The sequence below is a fragment of the Anas platyrhynchos genome, chromosome 10 (assembly GCF_047663525.1).
Source record: "Anas platyrhynchos isolate ZD024472 breed Pekin duck chromosome 10, IASCAAS_PekinDuck_T2T, whole genome shotgun sequence".
Lineage (NCBI taxonomy): Eukaryota > Metazoa > Chordata > Aves > Anseriformes > Anatidae > Anas > Anas platyrhynchos.
The window spans coordinates 24,624,826-24,646,813 of record NC_092596.1 but is presented as its reverse complement, the minus strand read 5'-3'; the positions used below and the strand labels follow the sequence as shown (position 1 = coordinate 24,646,813).

General features: G+C 52.5%; 1 protein-coding gene and 1 long non-coding RNA gene across 4 annotated transcripts; one reads left to right on the top strand and one right to left on the bottom strand.

Annotated features, from left to right (window-relative positions):
• The first annotated feature begins 842 nt into the window (after positions 1 to 842).
• LOC140003361 (uncharacterized) lies at positions 843 to 8,396 on the top strand. The gene is made up of 2 exons (XR_011811863.1): positions 843 to 2,701; positions 3,028 to 8,396. It is a non-coding gene; the product is annotated as an uncharacterized lncRNA (long non-coding RNA).
• EDA2R (ectodysplasin A2 receptor) lies at positions 6,427 to 21,570 on the bottom strand. 3 transcript variants are annotated; one of them, XM_038184040.2, is made up of 9 exons: positions 21,369 to 21,567; positions 16,215 to 16,324; positions 15,664 to 15,842; positions 14,694 to 14,779; positions 14,220 to 14,384; positions 13,544 to 13,690; positions 12,648 to 13,162; positions 11,820 to 11,868; positions 6,427 to 11,398 (listed from the first exon to the last, which is right to left on the bottom strand). In XM_038184040.2, exons 2-9 carry the CDS (start codon positions 16,299 to 16,301, stop codon positions 11,103 to 11,105), a joined length of 1,524 nt encoding a protein of 507 aa, XP_038039968.1. In that variant the 5' UTR covers positions 16,302 to 16,324; positions 21,369 to 21,567; the 3' UTR covers positions 6,427 to 11,102. The 3 variants fall into 3 exon arrangements, with proteins under 3 accessions (XP_038039968.1, XP_038039970.1, XP_038039969.1); XM_038184042.2 differs by lacking the exon at positions 21,369 to 21,567 and adding an exon at positions 17,532 to 17,735; XM_038184041.2 differs by lacking the exon at positions 13,544 to 13,690 and having other exon boundaries at positions 21,369 to 21,570.
• Between the last annotated feature and the right edge of the window lie 418 nt (positions 21,571 to 21,988).

The following is a 21,988-nucleotide window of genomic DNA, read 5'->3' as shown; positions in this document are numbered from 1 at the left end:
CAAGATAAATGAAATGCTGGGCTGTAACTCTCCTTTATGCATTGGTTCATTTGGATAACACATCTTTAAGTTCAGAGAAATGGCTGATTTTCAGCTGCACAAGCTGCCCATAGCAAAGCACCTGCTGAAGTGGCAGCAAAGGGAAGAGCTGCTGGCTGCTGCCCGGCTGCTGCTCAGGCAGCCTGGACTTGGGAACCCCCTGCCATCAAACACCCCCCCAGCACATCCAGAGCACCTTTAGGGAGAAGGTGAGATTTTTAATGGGGCTGAGAAAAAGCAGCCATAGGCACTGCAGAGCAGGCAAGCTGCCACTGGGTGCCAGGGGACAAAGGTACCCTCTGAAATCTGGCTTATTTGCAGCACCCCTACTCTGCCTGAGCTGCTTGAGCAAAGTAAACAAACCTTACATCTGCATTAGTGGGATTTAAAACTACCTGCACCAACACAGTAGAGTTAGCTGCACTGATAGCTTAAGATTCATTTTCTGTAGCCTTAGTCCATCACTCCAAGCAATTTGCCTGCAACAGACACTCTTCAGGCTTGATTCAGTCAAGCATCACTCAGCACGGTTTGTCCTCCCACAGCAAGTTCAGGGCCATTTCCTTTTCCCTTGCAGCTGAAATCACTGTTGAAATCGTTCTACAACTGCTGCCAACACTTTTCCCATTGCAAGAAAAATAAGGAAGATAACCCCACACCTCCTGAACCTGCTTGGTGAGGTTGCTTCTGGTTGCTTAGCACATTTTATTCCAGCACTTCCCATTTGTTATTTGATTCCAAACTGAAAAACTAGAGCAGGACAGCAATTTCAAAAACAGCAAAATAAGAATGGCACCAAGCTAAGGCCTGGTATCATGTGCTTTACCAAGCTGTTGTTTAAAAAGCTCATTTCCCTACTGGGTACCAGTCTCCCCACCTTCAATATGTTTACCAGGGGCCAGCATCAGCCTTTGCTGCTCCACTGAGCTGCCGCCCCCAGCCCCTGCAGCCCAGCAGCAGCTCGTGCTCAGACGAACAGAGCAGGTGCTCAAGCAGCAGCGGTGGTGGTGTTGGTCTAGCCAGGTGTAGGCAATTCCTTTAACAGTGATAAACTGTCAGAAGCCTGGAAAAGAGAGAACAACCCTATTACTCCAGCATGGGAGAAAACATGGGTCTTGTGAATGTCCATGCAGGCTCCTAGAGGAGGACCCTGCCCAGTGGGAACCTCGGGGAGCACTGGTGCCTTCCTTCCCCTCCACCCCTGCCTGCCTCACCCTCTGCCTTGAGCTCTCTGCCTGGAGTTGTTGCTGTCCTCCCGGGCTACTCTTTGCCTGTGCAAAATGAATGACAGCTGCCGGGGGCAGGCAGGAGGTGAATTACCTCTTTTTCCTGAAGTTAAGTTGTCAGTGATTTTCTTTCACCTTTGTGTTTCCTCTGCCATTGTGAAGGAAGGAGAGGTTGAGGGTGAAGGTAGGAGGACCTCCAGTGTTTTCCTAATTTTTGCTTTAAGCATTGCTAAAACATTCTCTGCCCCCTCTCCTGCTATGAATTGGAGGATACGAGCCATTCCTCCACTATGTTTTATATAATTTTGTTTACATTTCTGCATATACACGTACACTGCTGATGCTGGGCTGACCTCCTCCTTCCCAAACCCGCTCCCCGGTGCGTGTGCTAGGACTGGGCTCTGTCCGGGCAGCCCCTGGGCAGGGCTGGGGTGGGGGGCTGGCGGCAGGGCCCCGGCGGTGCCCACAGCAGCCCTGCTGGGAAGCCCCCTCCTGCTCCCTGCTGGAGTCGCTTTTGCCATGGGTGGCCTCTGGAAGTGGCCTCTGGGCTCTCAGATGCGGTTGTGCTCGCTGCTTCTGCTTGCTTCAAATTAACTGTAGGAGGTAAGAAATTGTGAAAGCTGGGCCTATTGTTATTGTGTTTGATTGGGGTATTTATTTGTAATCCAGTAATTTCTTAAAAGCAGCTCAGGGGATGAGGTGAGGGGGAGTTTGAAGAGGTACTGAATGGGTTGCAAAAGCACATTATTTATTTTCTAAAACTGTGCTCCCCAATGCAGCTGCGTTCAGATCCAAAATCAGCCCATTATCCCGTCTATTGGCTCCCGTTAAGGTAATAACTCTTGCACAGAAATAGGCTGGCCAGTCTCAAAAAGACTCATTTACCACCAAGACTCGGAGAAGGAATACAGGAATTTCACTGGGATAATAGTGTATTTTTTATGAAGAGTAATAATTACTGGCTTCGGGCCGTCCCTGAAGAAAAACAGTGTTTATTTTTAATGAGCAGGGCTTTCTGATTGGAGCAGCGATGCTTTCCACTAAAAATGAGCTTCTGCTGCCAAGAAAAGGCAGCGTGCCCTCATTTTTAATCTGTTGCTCCCAGCTTGGTTCCAGTGGGGAGGCTTTGCTCTCATGGCTGTCCTGCAGTGCTCTGAGCAGCGAGCACACTCCTCAGCCCTGGCTGTGCAGCCAGGGGACGTGGGCTGGGGGGGTTCAGGCTGGGGGGGCTCCGCTTCAGACCAGGTTTGGCCCCAGGCCTGCCCGGAGCTTCCCCTGCCCCATGAAGCGCCAGCACTGGGGCTGTGCTCCTGGCTCGGGCAGCACAAAACATTTGGAGAAGCTGCACCCCAAACACGTGACTCACGAAGCCTTTTGGCTGCCTTTGGAAAGCTGCGTCTGGAGAGTCCCTGTGAGCCAGCCCAGGGGGTTGCAAGGTGAGTTTACCTGAGGCAGAAGAAAAATGATTTTCTGTCTCCTGGCAAGCACAGTCAATAGTCCAATAATATGCTATAAAATGTGTGTTTTCATTCACATATAATTGCCCTAATGTCCCGCGGAGAAGTAATGAGAACCACACACACAGGGGGAAAACTGTGGAAAATATAAAATGGGAAAATCAGAGAATGAGCAATAAAAAAATCATCTGACGGGAGAGAAAGGAAAGAAACGGGGCCCTGGAAATTCAGTTCTCTCTAATGGATTTAAGTCTTCATTTTTAGCAACCAAAATTTAACTAACTGTTCTCTAACCTCCCCTGTAGAGGAGACAGGAACGCAGAGAAAATGGTGCAGGGCACATTTGAGAGGTTCAGTGCCACAATTACTTTGTCAAGGAGAGCACGGACATGCACAGCTGTGAAAGATGAGCCCAGCAGGAGAAGTGGTTTATTACTGTGCTAAGTGAGACCAATTCCTACCAGGATGAGTGATTCACATGCAAGGAGTATCGGCAGACAAGAAGAGATGACGAACATCGCCAAGGCCCTGTCCTTCCTGAAATTTAAAAGCACAAGCTGAAATTTAATTTCTGTCTTTCTGCTCGACTTTTCCCTGTATGAATGCGCGCCCCCCTCACCGTCGCACCCTCACGGGTGGGGAGTGCACAAGCAGCAGGGCTGGCTGCTGCCTCCCACCTGTGCCCCCCTGTGCCAAGCAGCGGCTCACTGCTAATGCAGCGACGGTTCATGGGGCACGAGGCTGCCACAGGGACTGGTGGTGGTGCTGGCACAGAGGCAGCTGGCGGCGTGTGCCCACCTTCAGGGCTACAGCCAGCCTGGTGCAGACGTCTGAAGGAAATGTCTGCTGGACGGTGAGCATCTGAGCTCAGGTGTGGTTGGCTGCCCAGCTGCCACGCTTAATTCTGCCAAATTATCCATGCTGCCTAGGTTGATGCTAAGGACTTGGCTGAAGGTGCCTTCAATAGGCATAAAAATCAGATGGACCACTTTTCACTGCCTGAATGTCGGCCGAGCAGGATGGTGCTGCTGAGGTTAGAGCCTAGAACCGGCACCCATGTGGTGACGGAGGGCACTGGACAAGGAGGAACCAGAGATGCTAATAGCCGAGACTTGAGGGTCTTGAGAAATATGCTCCGATCATTTCTGAAAGATGCTAGTGACTGCCACATAATTGCATGTAATCAGGCATCATTGTGTGCTAATGAACAGCTGTGCCATGTTAAACCCCTGCGAAGCCTCTGTTCTGCTTACCATGGGTGGTTTTGCTGCTTCTCATTTGTGCGTGCTCAAACAGCTTTGGGAGGCCCCAGGTTGCTCCTTGTCCACTTCTACTACATTTTATAAGCTCTAGCAAGCTAACTGCACATTGCTCTTCTGCCTGTTATTACTCTTCTGCCTGGTCCTATGGTCCCTTTTCCTGCCCTCTCCTCCATCTGAGCATGGGTTTTCCATCTGTATTTTCATGTAATGTTGTTTTTAATCTGGATCTTCTCAGACCAAAAGTGGACAAGCAAGCACAAGGTTTGAGGGGCAAGCTTTTATTATGAAAGTACTCACTGGGTGCATCCAGACTCTGTGCACAAGAGAAAGCCTTAGAAAGCTCACCTGCCGTTACCATTCACAGGTTGGGCAGTGGTTCACACAGTAACAACCAGGCTCACTGCTGGTTGTGGCTGTAGGCTGCCAAGCAGGATCCCAGCACAAGCATTCTGCTGATGGTAACAGCTCCTTCAGCCTGACCTGACCTCTCCCATCAGCTCTCCTGTGCCGCTCAGCACTCGCCGGGCAGAAGGATGTGCCCTCAGATGCGATCTCCCTGTGAGAGAGATGCAAAGTCCCACTGGACTGGCAGGGCCACCTCAGTAGTTCCCAGGTAAAGCACGTTCAGGGTTCCCAGGCCTACACAAGGACATTGAGAGCCTCTGATCTCCATGTCTGCAGTTACTTCACGCAGGTGATGTGTTTCAACATCCCGTGTCTTTCAGCCAGGCTCTTTTAAGCAAACCCCCTTGGTAAGGAACATTCAGCCTGGCAGGATCCCTAGCTGTGCACCGGGGCTGCTGTCAAACACAGGATGCACTTTTGCATTCCTGCTTGAGACCAGCTCAGGAGACTGCCCAGTGCACGTGCCTTGCGTGGGCCAAAGGGCATTCACTGGCATCCTCCTCTGGAACTGGAGGCTTGTCAAGCAGTTGGCCCATGTGCTTTGAATGCCTTCACAGCAGCTTTGCGTCCCAGCTGGAGATGCTCCTCCCAGAGGCAGCTGAGGTGAGGACCCCGTATACCCCAGCATCTTGATGTGCTGCCAGACTCTGCAAGTCATGTCTGATGGGGCACCAGACTGTCTTATTCTGAACACCTCGGGGCTGGTTTTCAACCCCACGCTTCTTACATGGAATATTTTCCTCCTGCCTGCTCTCATCCTCAGATGTAGACTATTATCACAGTGCTGAGACCAAGAGTGCCAAGTACTTAGAGGGGAACGTGGCTTCGCATCACTCCTTAAACATTGGCCAAAAGTGAGAGAGCAGACAGTGCAAATGCCCCAAGGCAAGCACAGTGGGGTGTAAAGCTCTTGTTCAGAAGGAACTCCTGGTCTGGGTGTACGCCTCTCCTCTGCATGGGAGTGGTCACCCCAGGTTGTTCTCCAGAAGAGCAGAGAAAAAGGCCAAAACCACCCCCACCTGACCTACTGCTGCATGGTGCCCACAGCCCCCCAGACCCAACAGTCACTGGAAGATTAGGCAAGGTGTATTCTGATTTCCCATCCCATCCCACAAGCATGTAAACCCAAAGTCTCGCTCTCCCACTGAGTTGGCCCCAGGCCTCTCCTCCAGATCAGCCTTCCTGCTTCAAGCTGCAGAGGTGTTGGGATCACTTTCCCTGCAGGCCTTCAGGAAGGCTGACTGCAGTCAGTACAGCCACTAATGCACTTCACTGTGTACTTGGAGAATAATATTTCAAGCATGTGTGATAACAGGCAGCATACACCCAAGATGCTCCAAGCAAAAGGCTTCTTCGGAAGCCACGCATGCTGAATGCCTTTACTCATTCTGTACTTTTGCATCCAGTGAAGAGTGAGTGCTTTCCCATGCCTTGATTTCAGAGGCTCCTTTACTGACACCTATTGTATTACTTCAGTGGTACAGGCTCACTGGACTGCACGTGGCTACAACGCACATGGGTGTTCCTTACAACTCAAACAAGCGACACTAGTACAAGAACCTGCAAAGCGTGAGAGGGTTTGAGCAAGTATAATAGCCTTAACTGGAACAAAAAATGATATCCTACACTCTAATACGAATACTAAGAGCAGACTGAGTTCAGGGGCATGAACAGACTTAATAAGGACTCTAATTACAAGCTGAAAGAACAACTGTTCCTCATTGAAGCTACAGAAACAGGAGGCTCCTTGGGTAGCATGTATAGGGTCTCTATAGCGTCTCTGCCTCTTCCCCCTCCCCAGGAGCTGGGCCCACAGACAAACCCCACCCAGGATTTGGCACTTCTGAGAGAAACCAGGCCTGCAGAACAAGTAGCAGCTGCTGTGTGCCACCGAACATGAATAGGGTATCAGCACACAACTCTGCTTCTGCCCCCAGCCTGCGTTTCAGCAGTGTGGGCACTGGGTCAGGCTCCTCCACACCCAACAGACTGGGACCCCTGGGCAGGAAGGACAGAATTAAAACTCACAGCGCATCATCACCTCCAACTCTGGAATTTATTTAACTACAAGCACACAGCATTCAACAGCACTATGTCTGGGTGGAATGTGGGGAACTCAGATACCCCTTGTTTAACAAAACTTAGAGGAGTTTCAGACACTTTTATTTGAATACAAACTTCACCCCAAAAAAACAATGGAAACAAATAAACTTCAGAATTACAATGCTAATGACACAGGATTTACAAAAATATAAATAACCTATTCATAACCTTAAAGAAAACAGAACATCCACCATAAAAATTATCATGTATTCCCAGCAGTAAACTATGACTACAAAAAATTATTTATTTAGTTTTAGAAAAGCACCAGGATTTGTATTGTTAATCTAAAACACATAGGGCACCTCCCCATAGGGCATCTCCACTTGCAGATTTTTCAGAGCGTGCCCCTATTGTAAAAAATTTTCTTCAGTATTGTCCACTCATGTAAGAGTGTAGTGAATTCTTATAAGCACCCTGTTTGAGAATAGCATCCAAGGATGTACAAATTACTTCTTTATTTTAATAAGATTTAAAGATATGCCTATTTTTAAGTGTATGCTTAGAAGCTTTCAGAACAGGGCTGGACTGAAACCCATCACAAATTCTTCTGTAAATCAGACTTCCAGACAGGACTAGTGTCAAAACAATTGCTTGTAAAAAAAATAAAAAAAATCTCACCACCCAAGAGTATTTCCATTGTTCAATCACAGCTAAAGTTTGCATAGATACTGGATTAATTTATTTCTTTCAACTCTTTTTGAACCATGCCAGCTTGGCTTTGGTAGCTTCCTGAAGCTGAAATGTGAGATCCAGCGCTATGAGAATTTCCTTCCCTTACATTCCATCTATTGTGCTGAAAATACCATTAAGAAAAAGCAGAAAAGTCAAGTACCAAGTCTATTGGTTCCCAGCTAAAGAAACTGAAGCTCGCCCACCTGCCCAGTGATGGCCACCGTTTGCCAGTGTCCAAAGTGCAGCGCCAGAGCCTGTCGTTCAGACTCCTGTGGTCCCCCTTCTTCTGAGGACTTCAGCTAGACTTGTGAAAAATCAGCCCAAAGGGCCTTGAGCTGGCTAAATTAAAGGCCATGTAAACACAGCTGATTCTGAGACTGCTGACAGCACAGCTGGATGGCAGCTGCTGGCTACGGACATCAGCACAGGTGGGAGCAGCCCTGGGACAGGAGCCCATTGCCATTAAAAAGCCCTCTCCACAACAGTACAGTGTGGGACTGAGCACCCATGAAGCACCATCCACAGAAGCTCACACTGCGACTGTGTAAAAGGCTCTGAGCAGGCTCGAGTCTTCTCAAGAACAGTTAAAACAATTAAAACACAGCTACCCACAGACCTGCCGTGGAGGTGGCTGCCCCGGCGCTCCCAGTGCACCAGGCAGGGCTGGCAGAGCAGCCCCATGTGCCGCCTCCCCAGCACCACGGCGAGGTAGGTTTTGAATGTGAACAATGTTGCTCAGATACCAAACAGCTAAAATATAAGTTTACCTTAAAAATTGTTAGGGGAATGGGGTTGATTCCTTAATAGAACAGCAACAACAAAAAAGAAAAACAACAAATGCAGACCCCACCTACATCAACAGGAACACCCAGCAAGCGCAGGAGGGACAGAGACCACTGGCCCCCAGTGAGGTTCTGCAGCACACAAGTGATGAAAACCCTTTTATTCACTCCATTTCTCGTTTACCAGGCTGTTGCTAGCCATTGTTTGCTCCCAATCCCACAGCGTTGTGCTGGGAAGGAGCCTGCTCCGCCATCCTGCACCCCACTGGATGGGCAGGGACATGCAGGACAATTCACCTACACCTGCTTCAAGTTCAAAGCCATGCCTGATTTATTAAGCTGCATGGATGCTTTTTTTTAATTCACCTACAGATGTATAAGTAATCTTCATTCCCATTGTGTGTCCATAAAGAGATTAAATATTTGATTTTGTTACATGATTAATGTGAACACACTCTCTCCCTGCCACAGATAAGCCTTCAATGGAAAAACCTTATCCCCAGGCTGCATTTACACTAGAAATACTTTTTCTGACTGCTTCATAACAGATCAAGTACATCACCCCAGCCAAATACGGGTACAAGGTCTAACGCTTCTGGTTCTCACAAAGCAAAGAGCAATAAAACGACCACGACTCTGAAAGAAATAAACAGAGATAAAGTGTCACATCCAGTTGAAGCTGTCCATGCCTCCTGTTATCTGACCACATCCTGAGTGTGTTCAAGTCTTAACAGCATTTAACAAGAGAAAGGGGGAAGGGGGGGAAACAGAGCAGCTATTAATACTGCTGTTTGGGCAGATCTGAGCAAAGGGCTGTGTTCCCAGAAGGTCGCTTGCTTTTTCCAAGTACTGTGGTCAGATAAAAGGCAAAGCCTGGGGATGCCCTGGTGGCGGCGGGCAGGGTAACAGTGCCGCTTGCTGGCGGCCACCATGCTGCCAGGGGCAAGGACAGCGTGGGAAGCAGCGCTCAGAGCCAGCCATCAGCTGCAGCCTTCAGGAGGGACACACACACAGCCAGCACCGTGGCTCAAACCCCCTGCAGGTCCTGGGGCACTCGGAGCCCGCAGCCACCCAGGGCACTGAGCACTGCAGGAGCCGCACCGCGTACAGGGGCTGGGAGTGGAGGCTGCGAGGGGCCAGCAGCACCAGGGAAGGGTGGAAATGGCATGAGATGTCCAACAGACCCCAAGGACAGGGCGGAAAAAGTTGGGCAGTGAAACTAAGCGGGCACAAAACGGCATAGAAAGAGGGGAAGAAACAAGACAGGCTTGTTCTCCCTGGCACATGGCAGCAGAGGCAAAAACCCGCTCCCGCTGACCTAAAGGCATTTTTGACTCTGATCTTCAGTGGGATCAGGCACTGTCCTGGTTGAGTGAGCACAGTGGGTCCATTTCATCGCTCCAGAGGAGGGTGTAAAAGGCTTTAGTAGTCCTGGTGCAAGTGGCAGGGACAAAGCTGGGGGCTGACACCTCCTGCCTTCCTCGGCAAGCAACCAGCTCGCAGCAGGCCTCCTGCCCCGGCTGCAGAGAGGCTGGAGCCAGGCACAGGGCAAAGACCGCTCAGCTGCTCCGCGCCATGACCTCAGTGGGACAGGCATCCCCATCCCGGGAGGCGGCGGCACAGCGGGGCCAGGCGCGTGCCGGGCGGCCGGGGCAGCTTCCCCAGCTGACGGCGGCCCCACATTCCCGTCCGCCCCCGCAGGGCCGCTCCCTGCGCCTCGCCTGCTGCGCAAGGATTCGCCCCCGACAAAAATCCTGGAGCGGGAGGCTTGCACAGACACTGCTGCCGGCAGGCAGGGCACGGCTTCCCACTGCAGGTCTTCTCTAGCCTCATGAGCCACTCCACCATGGACCCCCAAGTCCCACTTGTCGGACCGCCTGGCCAAACCCCCTGTGACCCTGCGAGACCCTGAAGCTGGTGGCAGACAGAGGAGAACAACAGCACAGCAGCCACCAACCCAGCAAGCTGCCCTGCAGCTCCACAACCAAAACTGAGGGGAGCCTCATGCAGGCGAAAGCGCTGCAAGCTCTGACAAATCCTCCAGGAACAAATTAAATGCAGAAGGGTGTTTCCTCCATAAGACCTACTCCCAAAAATGAGAAAATTAGCTTGTTTTTAGGCAGGAAAAGAAAAAAAAAAAAAGAAAGAATCTTCTAAAGCAAACCTGCTCTGCCACAGGGACTTCAACACTCACTGCAGCACAGTTGCAGTCTTCAGTCTCCAGCTGACCCCTACATGCCTGGCACTGGCAGGGCACCAGCTGTTCCCTGCAGAAGGCAGAGGAGGGTCCCTGCCTCTGGCACCCCGCATCAGCCTGCAATGCCTGATGCACACCGAGGAGGTTGCCAGCACAGCTGAGTAGAGGCAGTCACCAGCAGACCGGGGAGCAAAAACTGCCCTGGGCAAGGAGCAGCACAGCACTGCACCTAACACAACTGTACATCAAAGTACCCTGGTGATCAACTTGGAACTTCTTTAAGAAAACTACACCAGTTCAAGTAAAGGAAATTAATTTAAACATGCCACGTGCTGCACTGGCACAGAGACTGACTGCTCAGCTCTCCCTGCCACAGCAGCAATGGTCACACAGGGAGGAGCAAACAAAATTTCAACTCAAAGTGGCAACAGGAACCCAGAAAAAAATAACACAGTATTGGCCAAAGGAAAGTGTTCTGAAAAGCTGGAATGGGAGAGAAGTGATTGTTGGCCCTGTAAGAGAGTGGCACACAACCAAGCCCAAGCCCCTGCACAGCGTGTGGCCAGGGACCTCACAGAATTCATCCCAACACCAGCAACTCGCAAAGGACAGGGCTTATTACAGACAGGCAGCACAGTGATTGTGACACCGCTCTGCTGCTGGACATGGGTTAAGTACAGATGAAGAAAAATGAACTCAGAGGTGCTGAGCACAACCTGCCCAGAAGGGGCAGGAGTGACAGCTGTGAGGATACACAGTACTGTCACCTCCCCAGCTCCTCCACTCTTCTCCAAGGAGGGAGACTCCTCCTCGTGTGCTTCTATTCCACAATGCAAAGACTCTCTCCACATACTCCCCACATGCATGTTAGAGAGATTGTGTGACCACAGGGCTACCAGATCCTCTCCCGTACCAGTACACACAATGCTTGAAGTTTCCTCCATCCCTTCCATCTTATCCTAGCACTGGTGGCCCTGAATCTGGCTGAGAGCAAAGTGGTCACACAGCAGGAGCAAGGCGTCGAACCGCTGCAGTCGCTGCAGAGCCTGGGCCAGATGAGGGATTGTGACCGAGTCTCCTGAGTAGGTGAGGTGAGTGATGAGCTGCTCAAATCCAGATATCCGTCCCAGAAACTGGGGTGCAACCCCCAGCTCCAGTGCCACGTGGCTGAAGTTCTTCACACCATTCAAGGACGGGTCTAACAAGAAGGCAAGCGACTGCACCAAGGAATGGGGCAGCTCTGAAACAGGGAGACCTGGGGGCAGCAATACAGAAAAGTGGGGTTAGAAACCACATCCAGGTTTGGTGAGAATAAACACTAGCTAGATTCAAACCCCCGTCCCTGCCAAGCTGGTGAAACATCTACTTGTCATGGCAGGGATCTCCTCCAATATTGCTTTCAGAGCTCAGCAACACAGAACTGGATCAGTCCTGGGGAGACTGCCAACAGGCGATAACTGGGTGTCCATTCACCACCCACCCTCAAGCCACTTTGAGCAGTACTGCAGGATATCTAACCTGGAAACTAGCACCAAAGGCAGTGAAAGTCACCACATCCCTGTAATGAGTGTCACCTCCACACAGCCAAGGTAGGCTTTTGGAGGAGCTCCTTATCAAAATCTGCATCTCTGCTACCCCAATGCATGGTGAACAAATGAGGCTGGGAAGACACTTACCCTTCATTGTGTTACTGATCTGAGTCACAAGGCTCTGGGCATCATTCACCTGGAAAGAGAAAGACACCAAGGTTGGGGACAGTCTGACAGCAACAATGATGCCTGTCAGTCCTCCCAGGGCCACCACAAAGGTTCAAAGCAATGGCACTTGTCATGCCAGCATTACTATCCCAGGAGCTAACAACCTCTGAGGGCCCCCCAGCAAACTGCTTCCATAAACAGTGACCTGGAGCTAAGTTAATATGTATATATATAATTTTACCAGGCATTTTCTGAACCTCAATTATGTTAATGACTAGTCTCATTATAAGCTAACCTGGGCAGGAGTAGGAATCACTGCCTCCTGGTGCCAGGTCAGCTTTCTAGATGAGCAAGAGTCTAAGAAACACCCACAGAGTACATCGGTTAACGCATAGCTAAAGGTGGGTTTATACACTGAATAAATGGACTCCAGTCTTTTTAGTATTTGAAACCATCCCAACAGGTCCTGTCTGTGCCTGATGGCCCTCTGAGGGCTGGTGACCTTATGCCACCTGCAGTGATGGCCAATCCACTTAGAATGCTAATCCTTTCCTCTGGGAGATACACTGGACTTGTGCTGGCTCACCAGCTGCTCCACAGCTCTGACATGACCTATGGAAAACGATCCTCACCTACTCCCAAACATGCCATGAAACATCTGGCAAATCATTTTTGGTAGTTAGCCAGTCACCCTAGACATTAATGACCCTAAATCTTAGGAACCCACGTCCCTAACCCGCTAGCCTTCTGTGCCCAAGGGCCAGGACACGTGATGGTGTGTCAGAGAGGTGATGAGGAAGAACTTACCGGCTGCTCCCCGCTCTCAGCGGTGGGGTTTTGGACGGTGGGGGACAGGCCCCTCGCTGGGTCCACCACGAGGCTGCTCCCAGCCTCCAGCGCTGCACTGCTCCCCTCCCTGGGGACTCCTCGTGTTGCCTGGCTCCCCACCTCCTCCGACCTCTCGCTGCCCACAAACTCCACCTGGGAGGAGAACTTCTGCAGGTCGAGCTCGGTGCACTCCACCGGGGCATGGGGCCACTTGTGCTGCATCTCGGAGGCGCAGGAGGAGAGGGGGGCCAGTGCCTCAGCCACTCCCCGCTGGCCTGGCCTGAGGTCGGAGGGGGCCAGGGCGGTGGCCAGGCGGTCGCTGCAGCCCGAGCTCCTGACCAGGGGCTGGCTCTCCAGGACGCTCCTCACCAGCTGGCCTTTGGAGGCAGGGCTGACCGCCACAGCCGACGGCAGCTCCAGCTCCGGCTGCGTGGGTGGCAGCTGGAGGCTGATGGCTTCTCCCTCTGAAATGAACTGAACTGCTTCCACCGGGCCTGGAATAGGAAAGGGCCACAGCTCAGTGAGGTGCAGACCTTGCCCCGTCCCACCTCCCACAGCCTTCTGCCCTTGGCCCAACACCATGACTCCACAACCCCTCTGCAAAGCTTTGAGTCCCATCTGTGCCACCCCCACCACAGTGACAGCTAGGACATGGCTGGATGGAGGCTTGAGAGCCACCAGAGCTGAGTGCAAGTGTTTCTGGTACAAAATCTGCAAGCAGTTGTTAACAGAAGACCCAAATTTCATTTTGGTGGAACCTGGACACTCTCCGTCTTCCCTCCTCAGAAAGTCTCAGATTATCTTCAGACTGTGTGAACTGGAGCCCAGCATTGTCCTCCCTTCCCCCCCAAGAGGAAAGCGAGAGGAACGGGTACCTTCCGCCTGCCTGTAGCAGGGGCTCAGGTTCTTCACGCCCAGGCAGCAGGGACCAGACATCTGCTCTTCACACAGAAACCTGCCAGGTGTAGCCGACGTGGGGAACATCGCTCGCTGGCCTGAGAAATTCTGAGTCCTCAGGAAGACTTGGAGGATAGAGAAGAACCAGTCTGAGCAAAGGCTTGGCTTGTGTCCCTAGCATGGCCTCAGCTGCATGGTATGTCTGCTGGCGAGGAGCTGGGAGACAGCAGCTCCCTGGCTCACCGTCTGGTGAATGCCAACATGAATGCACCCCAGCCTGGGCCATCAAACATACTCCTTCCTACCTCTGTACTTCCAGCCCCACTGGTCCTGCACTGCAAAAAGCCACTTAACATCTACCTGCCCTTGAGAAGCCCCAGCAAGAGAGAATGCCAACTGACAGCAAAACGACATTTTCCTCCCACTAATTATGGTAGTAAGGAGGAGGGAGGCTCCTCTGTGTCTTCGTGCAGGTACAAAAAAGCAAGAGAAGTCCTGCAGATGTAAAAAGCAGGATGAGCCATCTATTCTCTATGAATAGAGGAATGTTTGACTTCCAGCGCTCAGGACAGTGCTCTACCCAGCAACAAAGGGGCCAGAAACATGTATAAACAGCAAAGGGAGAACAGAGAAATGCTGCATGCACTGACTCACCTCGCTGGCACTGGCTCTTCCAGAACCGCTTGCAGTAGATGATGGAGAGGGCCAGAAGCACCAGCACAATGATGACTAGGGCACTGCTGGTCAGTGCGAGAAGGGCTGTGTCCTGGGGAGGTACCGTGGGGACTGCTACTTTCACCAGGCTTGTTCTGGATCGACCTGCACACACACCAGACACAGTGTTGGAACCCGACCCAAAGGCTTTGGGCCACCCCTTCCCTGCCCCTTCACCCTTCACATATAACAAACAAGCTTCTTCCATCGGGCCCACACAGGACAGGGGTTCAGTGTTGTGGAGAGAACAAGCAGCAATGGCTCAAGGATGGTGCAAATGCACATCCGAACACACACCTTTGGCACGGTCACAACAACTTCCCACGCACACCACGAAGCTGCCCAGCCCCGTCCCCCTGCTCCCTGCACCCAAGGGCCAGGCCACCCACAGGAGGTGGGCTGTGGGGCACCTACACTGGGGCTCAGAGGAGGGCGTCTGCTTGGTGCACGGGATACACTCCCAGCCCAGCTGCCCGCTGATCCGTGCCTTGCGGTAAAACCTGTAAGAGAGCAGAGAGGGTTCTCAGCAGCGTGGGGCCAGGAGCCAGCTCACGCCCCCCCCACCACAAGAAGACGCGCCCGCCTCCCTCAGCCGGCGGCAGCCGAGCCTCCTTCGTGCCACAGCATGCCGAGAAGGCACGAGGCACCATGTCTCTCCCAGATGCCGGCTCACGCAGTGCTCTGAGCTACTTTTTCACTTCGGTAGCTGCTTTTGCCAAGGAGTGACATCACCCAGAAGCAGCCTCCCGCCTCCCTCCTCCCCCTTCCCCGGGTCTTGCTAAAGGAGGGCGATGGTGATTAATAGCTCCACAAAACCACAGAAAAACTCCAGCTAGCAACTTGGTCTGGGAAGGGATTCAAAAACCAGAGCTCTGACATTCCTCTGTCACAAACCACATTGCTTGCTAAGAAATGGTCTGCAGCTCTCAGGCATTTCATGGGCTGTATGTAGCAGTCTTCACTTCAGGAACTCCTTAAAAAATTAGCTAAAAATCAACAGTTAAAGAAACCACAGCTTCCTCCACATGACTGTGCTTGGAAAGAGGCACCCATCACTCGAGGTATGGTCTCTACCCTCCTCTTCAGGGACTGCTAATTGCAGTGGTCAACAGACACTCCTCCTCCGGGGCTTGGCCACCCGGGTGTCCACAGGAAGAGCTCAGGCCTGGAAGTCTTCCACTGCTCATTCGCGGGAGCTTTCAGGTTCCCTTCAGATGGCTCTGATTTGTGGTTCCTCAGAGAGGCAGCTCTGGGCCACCAGGGCTCATCCTAAGCACCGTGTGAGAAGCGGCCTCAGGGGAAGCTCCCTGTAGCCAACCCCTCCCCACACGCTCCCGGGGTAACCACCACTGCGGGCCTGGGGCAGGGATCCGGCCCTACTCACCCCGGCAGGCACTCCCCACAGACCGCGTTGGTCGTTGCTGTGCAGTTGGACTTCTGGATGCGGTTGATGAGAGCGCAGGACAGGCAGGGCTTGCAGCTGTGATGGCCCCAGCTATCCTTAAACTTCCTGGGTGGGCAGGGAACGCACTGCGCATCCCCCCCTGTACCATCACCACATTCCTGCAAGACACGAGGTTGGGCTGCAGTGAGAAGCCACTTCAGGACCCCAGGTTATACTGAAAGAAACAGCATCTCTTCTTTGGAGGCATGTGGTGTAAAGGTCCTCCAAACTGACTGGGAGAAAATTCAGATTTCCTTTGGCAAAAAGAGAACCACCTGAGCAGAAACCTGGAATTCCTCCCCACTTTTTACTTCTGTCTTCTCACCCTCCTATGCAAGGTGAGTGAAACCACTTATCTTCCCTTCCCAAAGAGGATCATCTCCTTCTAATGTATGGGGATCATCCTTCTTAATGACAATTAGCAGAGGACTCATCCAGCACTGTAAAAACCTTGGTGCTAGATGATTCCTAGTTCTTCCAGAGCAATTTACCTTGGAAAGCTCCTGCCCAGGCATGCAGTTTCGACATGGGGTGCATTTGCTGTGCTCATACGGGTCCTCGCTCTCTTTGCAGTCCATTGAGGCTGGGGAGGTGCCGGAACCTGAAGAAGGGAGGAAGAAAAAGCAGAGGTCATAGCAAGTCCCAATACTTACGAGGAGCAACGTGCCCTTTTCTGGGCAAAAGTTTCCACACTGGCCAGGAAGACAGCCTGCACTTCTTATGCACCAAGAATGTCACTTTGGCAGGAGCCAGACTGCCTGCTCTCACCCACGCAGCAGCCTGCACAGAAAGCTCAGGAAGGAAAGAAGATGCTTTCTCAGAAAGGCTGCAGACAAAGTACCCGATTTTGCTGCCATACTGCAGTCCTCAAGGTAGAAGAAATACTAAGCTAGATACTGTGACCACTCAAGCCACTGGTTCAACGGGCAGGTAGTGGGTTTTGCTGGCTCCAGCTGTATTTTAGGGCACCCCAGACTGTCACCCAGAGGGATGAGCCCCAGCTCAGGGATCTGGCAGCCAAGCTCTGGCCAGCACCACGACAGGCAGTCCCAGCCAGCCAGGACACACGCCCAGACCCCACAGCCACAGCCCAGGGCTGCGCAGGCTGCTCGAAGCTCTCAGCATGACATGGGCTCACTTGCAGCTGCCTCGGAGGGCTGCCAAGACAAGCACCCATCTCCCTGCAAAACACCATCCAGAGCCTTTCCGAGGGGAATGAATGGATCTGCTGAAATTAACGACAGAACTGCCCCTAGTCTCAGTGGAAACACAATTTCCACCTTCAGTGAGTGTGGCTCATGAGAGAACACAAGACTGAAGATTCACCAAGAACAAGCAACAAAACCCAAAGCTACAAAACCGAGCAACTTTTTTTTGTTTACCATTTCAGGGCTGTTTGTGCTTTTCTGTATATTCTAAGTGGGTTCTTATCATGACAGAAATTAAATAAAATCTACCCCCACAGGACCACTCTTTCTTCTACTTCTCTCTGAACCTTCTGCAGCCAACCAGTAGAGAAATTCATCCTGCCTTGACAGCAAGACCTGTTAACTTCTGAACACCCACCAGGAGCAGGAAACACTTGGAAACACTCTTTTGAAGAGCACCACTCCAAACAGTCTGAAACACCTGGGAAACTTGGCATTTGAGCCAGAGCTGTCCTGTTCAGGGCCCCAGGAGATGGCTGGCTCAGCCGGGAGGACAGCACCCTGCCAGACCCCTGCGCAGACCAGGGGGACAAGAAGAGGACTGCACGGCCACCGAGCTCTCCCCACCACCCCCTCCTGCGACAGCCCCTCGCATCCTACCTGCTCCACCAGCAGGCACAGATACAAGTGTCCTGCAGCACACGCTCGAGTCTCTGCGGGCTTTCTCTGGACTTTGTCTAATCCCCCACCACTCCCATGCAGACTGCCTTTAGGAAGCAGACGTTTGGCCAGGCTCCCCAGTCTCTGAACCATCAGGATTCATTTGAGATGAAGTCTGCCCCGGACAAGCTTAGAAGGTGAGTCACTGCTTACTGCAGCTCACGCACATGGCCAGCGGCTCACTTGCTACAAGGAAAGGCAGTGAAAGCCAGCGAGGATTGGATGTGAAGACATACGGCAATGAGAAGCTAAGGGAGCTAAATTTATCTTGCAAACATCTCGGGAGGGGCAGGATCACAACCTATAAATAGTGTAAAGGTTACTGACAGTATAGAATAAATAAAGGAAATTTGTCACCATCTCAGAAGGTGGTGAAGAGGGACCTCTGTGCCATTGTCAAAGGACAAACATTCAAGTTCAGTGTTAGGCTCCTGCTACAGGCTGAATGAAGGAGGAGAAACAAAAAACCAGGAGACAGGCTGAGCACGGGTGATAGCCACCACTCCAGCAGGCTGGCAGGCTGCTGCTCCTCCGGGCTCCAGGGCCCCAAGCCTTGGCAGGATCCCACCACGCCGGGCTGCCCACACAGCACTGCCGATACTCCGGTACCCGGGGCTGAACTCAGAGAAAAGGAGGCAAGACTTCAGGCTGCCTGCCTATCAGCTCTCTAAAGTGTCCTCGTAATACAAGAAAGAAATACAGGTGTCAAAGGAAGTCTTGGTGAAACTGTAGTGCAAACAACTTCTGCTGCCATGACCTCTTTCTCTTGTGAATTTACAGACTCCTCTGCATGTCAGAAGGGTTTGCAGATACGGACACATCCCTTCCAGACTACCTCCCCAGGAGGGGCACAGCTTAAACCAGTTTGCCAAATAGAGAAAGTTACACAGGCAAAAGGAATCTTATGCCAGTGCAAGTACGCGTACATTAGGACACCTGCCAGCATGACGGTATCGCTGAGGGATGGCGGGGGAAACATCACACCACAGCCATGCCAGCAAAACTGTGAAGCATAGACCAGGCCTGCTGTTTCTCAAGCCACAATATAATGATAAGTGGAATGAAAGCTTTCTTGGATATCTGGCATGAAATTCAAAGCGATGGTACTTCTTAAAAACCTTTTTATATTAACAATACCTGAACACCAAGACATTTAATTTGTAAATGAACCACACATCAAAAACCACATAGCACTGCCCTGGTAAAGCAGCAATTTCTGATTGTCTAATGAACAATGAAAACGACTAGTCCTAATTAGCTGAAAGTAAAAAAACAAAAACAAACCCCTCCCACCTCTCTGAAAACTACACAGGATCTTAGGGTGACTGCCAAAGATCAATATAAACCTGGTGTGGTATCAATGTACTCATCAGCTGGAAGGCAGCAAAACATACTGCCATTGTTTCAAGATGTGTGAAATCTTCTAACTTATAAGAAGTCGCAACTTTTTTATTGTCTTAACAGGACAATTGCCTGAGTTGGGTGAGCAGCGTGTGCTCCCTGCTGTGTTATTACTGAGACAGCAAAAATGTAAATTGCTGAATGAGTTTCATCAGATCATCATCATCAGATAAAAAAACATTTCATCAAAGCTACAGTGCGAGTCCCAGATCATTTACCTCAGTGACAGCTCTGGAGCCCTGATTCTCTTTTTCCTGTGAAAACTAAGCTTTCAAAAAACTTAAAACTATATGGGGATCTGAACTATTTATACAATCCCTTTTGCGTCCAGCTAATGGATTGTGGTAGGGAACAAAAAGGAGGAGGAAATAAATGAAGGGGTACCAAAAAAAAAAAGTCAGTGCAAACAATGTTGCTCCTGGTCCCTGCCATGTCACCACCGCAGCAGGTACAGAGGTTGGGCAGGGCAGGACCTGCAGCAGGTCAGCCCCACGAGCCCCTACCCTGGGCCACCCCTACATGGACCCACAACCCCCCCCCCCCCCCCCCCCCCCTCCAGGCAGGGGTGGGGGTCTCTGCCTGCCCCCACTGCTGGGAGAGCCCCAGCCAAGACCTCTCCTTTGGGTGTCCTTGTGTCTGTGCACAGGGAACAGCTCCTGGGCACCGCTGCTCGAGCCAAGGGGCCGGGCTGCCCAAGCAGATCCCAATGGGCGGCTTCATGAATGAAGTTACTGCCTAGCAGAGCCAGGAGGCACTAACAGGACCTCGAAAGGAATGCTGGTATGTATTGAGAAACAGAGCTAGAGAACAAATATCCCAAATAAAAACTGCAAGTGAAAAGGAGGGAGGAAAAAAGAAAGGTTATGTGGAAAATATGACTGTACGTCTTGCATATGGCAATGCATAACCCCAGCCTCTTGCTCATTAATTCCTCCTCTCCTGTTCATTAACCCGGAGTCCTTTTCACCAGGCAGCATTTCTGTGTGCCTTCCTTCACTAACCAGCATGTGGGGAGTGACCTGCCACCCTTAGGGGATGCTTGGTAGACCAGAACACCGCTCAGAGAAACAGAATAGGGGGAAAAAAAAAAAAGATTTAACCTGGTCTTTCCATGCTCTTTTTGGAAATCAGTAGGTTTTCCAAAACATTTGTAAGTTCTGCTCACAAAATTGTCCACTAATTACTTGGCGTGGAGTGGCTGGAAACTTATATTTGCTTTAGGGGAAAGCATCCTAATGGCAGACAAGAACTGGAGGTACCCTGGGAGAAGCTGCACCTCTCCTTACTGCCCTGCAGTACTCTCAAGGCTACGTTCACTTTCTGCTCCTTGCATTCCAAGTGCAAAGGGAGATATTTGAAACTACCAAAACCACCCGCAATACAGGACATAGTGCATCACTGCTGCTTCTGCTGTTGCTCCCATTCAGCTTTACAGTCCCACAAAACACCCACCCGGCAACAGCCTCACCCCTGCCCACAGCAGCGGCTCACCCAAGGCCCCAAGGAAGGGCTGCCTATGCCAGAGGAGCTGCATGAGAAACTGTGGTGGGCAAACGGGGCTCGGGAAAGGAGAATAGAGCATCCTGCCGGAGCAGACACCCTCAGCACCAGGATACCTTCAGTCACAGGGCCCCCACGTACAATTGCACGTGTTCATATAAACTGAGTGAAATTCTGGTCATCCTTCTTGGGTGTCTGTGACTCGTGAGATATCTCAACTAAGACTTCCAGAACTACCACTTTACATGAAACCTTTGATTTTTATGTTTGTGGTTTTTTTTTTTTTTTTATCTTCTCTCTTTTTTTTGTTCTTTTTGTTTTTCTCCTCACTTCTACTCATTCACAACTGTCACTGCCTCGCTTGCAATAACAACTCCGGTTATCTGCAGCGTCTGTTTTTCCCTCCAACTCTTACTACAATTACGAACACCCTCACGCAGGTACAGCGCGGAGGAGCAGGGGCTCGCAACCCGAGCAGCAGCTGCAGGGAGCTCTGCCCAACTTGCCATCGGTTCTCACACACCCACGCGCGGCCGGCCCGACCCCGGCCCCCAGACGGGCCCCGCCGGCGCCCCCCGCCGCCCACCCTGGGGAAGGCGGCAGGGCTCCGGGATATGCCCGGGCACGCCCGACAGCTCGCCACCAGCTCGCCACCAACTCGCCACCGGCTCGCCGGCCCCGCACCGGCCCCCACGGCCGCGGCACCCCCGGCCCCGGCGCCACGCGCCCGGGCACGGCACCGGGGGCGGCTGCAACCGCGCTGCGCCGCTCCCGGCCCCGCCGGCAGCTCCCGCCCGGCGGTGACACCGGCGCCAGCGGAGCGCCGGGAGCCGCTGCCGCGGGTGGGCGGGCGGCTGCGTGGGCTCCGCCGCTCACCTGTGTCCCGGCGCGCGTGGGGCAGGGCTCCGTGGGCAGGCTGCGGGGCTCCGCGGGCGGGACGTGCGGCGTTCCGCGGGCAGGAGGCTCCGCGGGCACGGGGCACGGTGCGCGGCGGGCGGGACACGCGCGGCTCCCCGGCGGGACACGCGTGGCTCCCGGGCAGGGCGCGCGGCGCCGCGTGGAGCGGGGCGCGCCGCGGGCAGCGCGGGGGATCGCACCCGGCAGGCCCCGCCCCGCCGCCTCCCATTGGCCGCGCGGGATGAGTGGGCGGGGCTATGCAAATCGCAGCGCCCGCGAATTCCTCGCGTGCGGGGCCGCTGCCTCCGTCCCCCGCAGCCACATCCCGAAATTCAGGCGCTGCGTCCCCTGCGGGTGCTTTGCTGAGTCTCAGAGCTGCCCCCAGCAGGGTGCGAGGAGACATCAGGCTGGGACCTGATGGTCCCCATCGGAGGGGTTGTGTGCGATCCCACCTGCCCCGCTGCATCCTTCCCAGGCCCTCGGATTTCCTCCATCCTTCAGCCAGGTTCAAGGTGCCATCTCCACAGGGACAAGGCTCAGCTGGACTTGTTGTGCAGAGGACAGGGCTGGCTTCGCTGCTCACGCGGGCATTTTGCCTC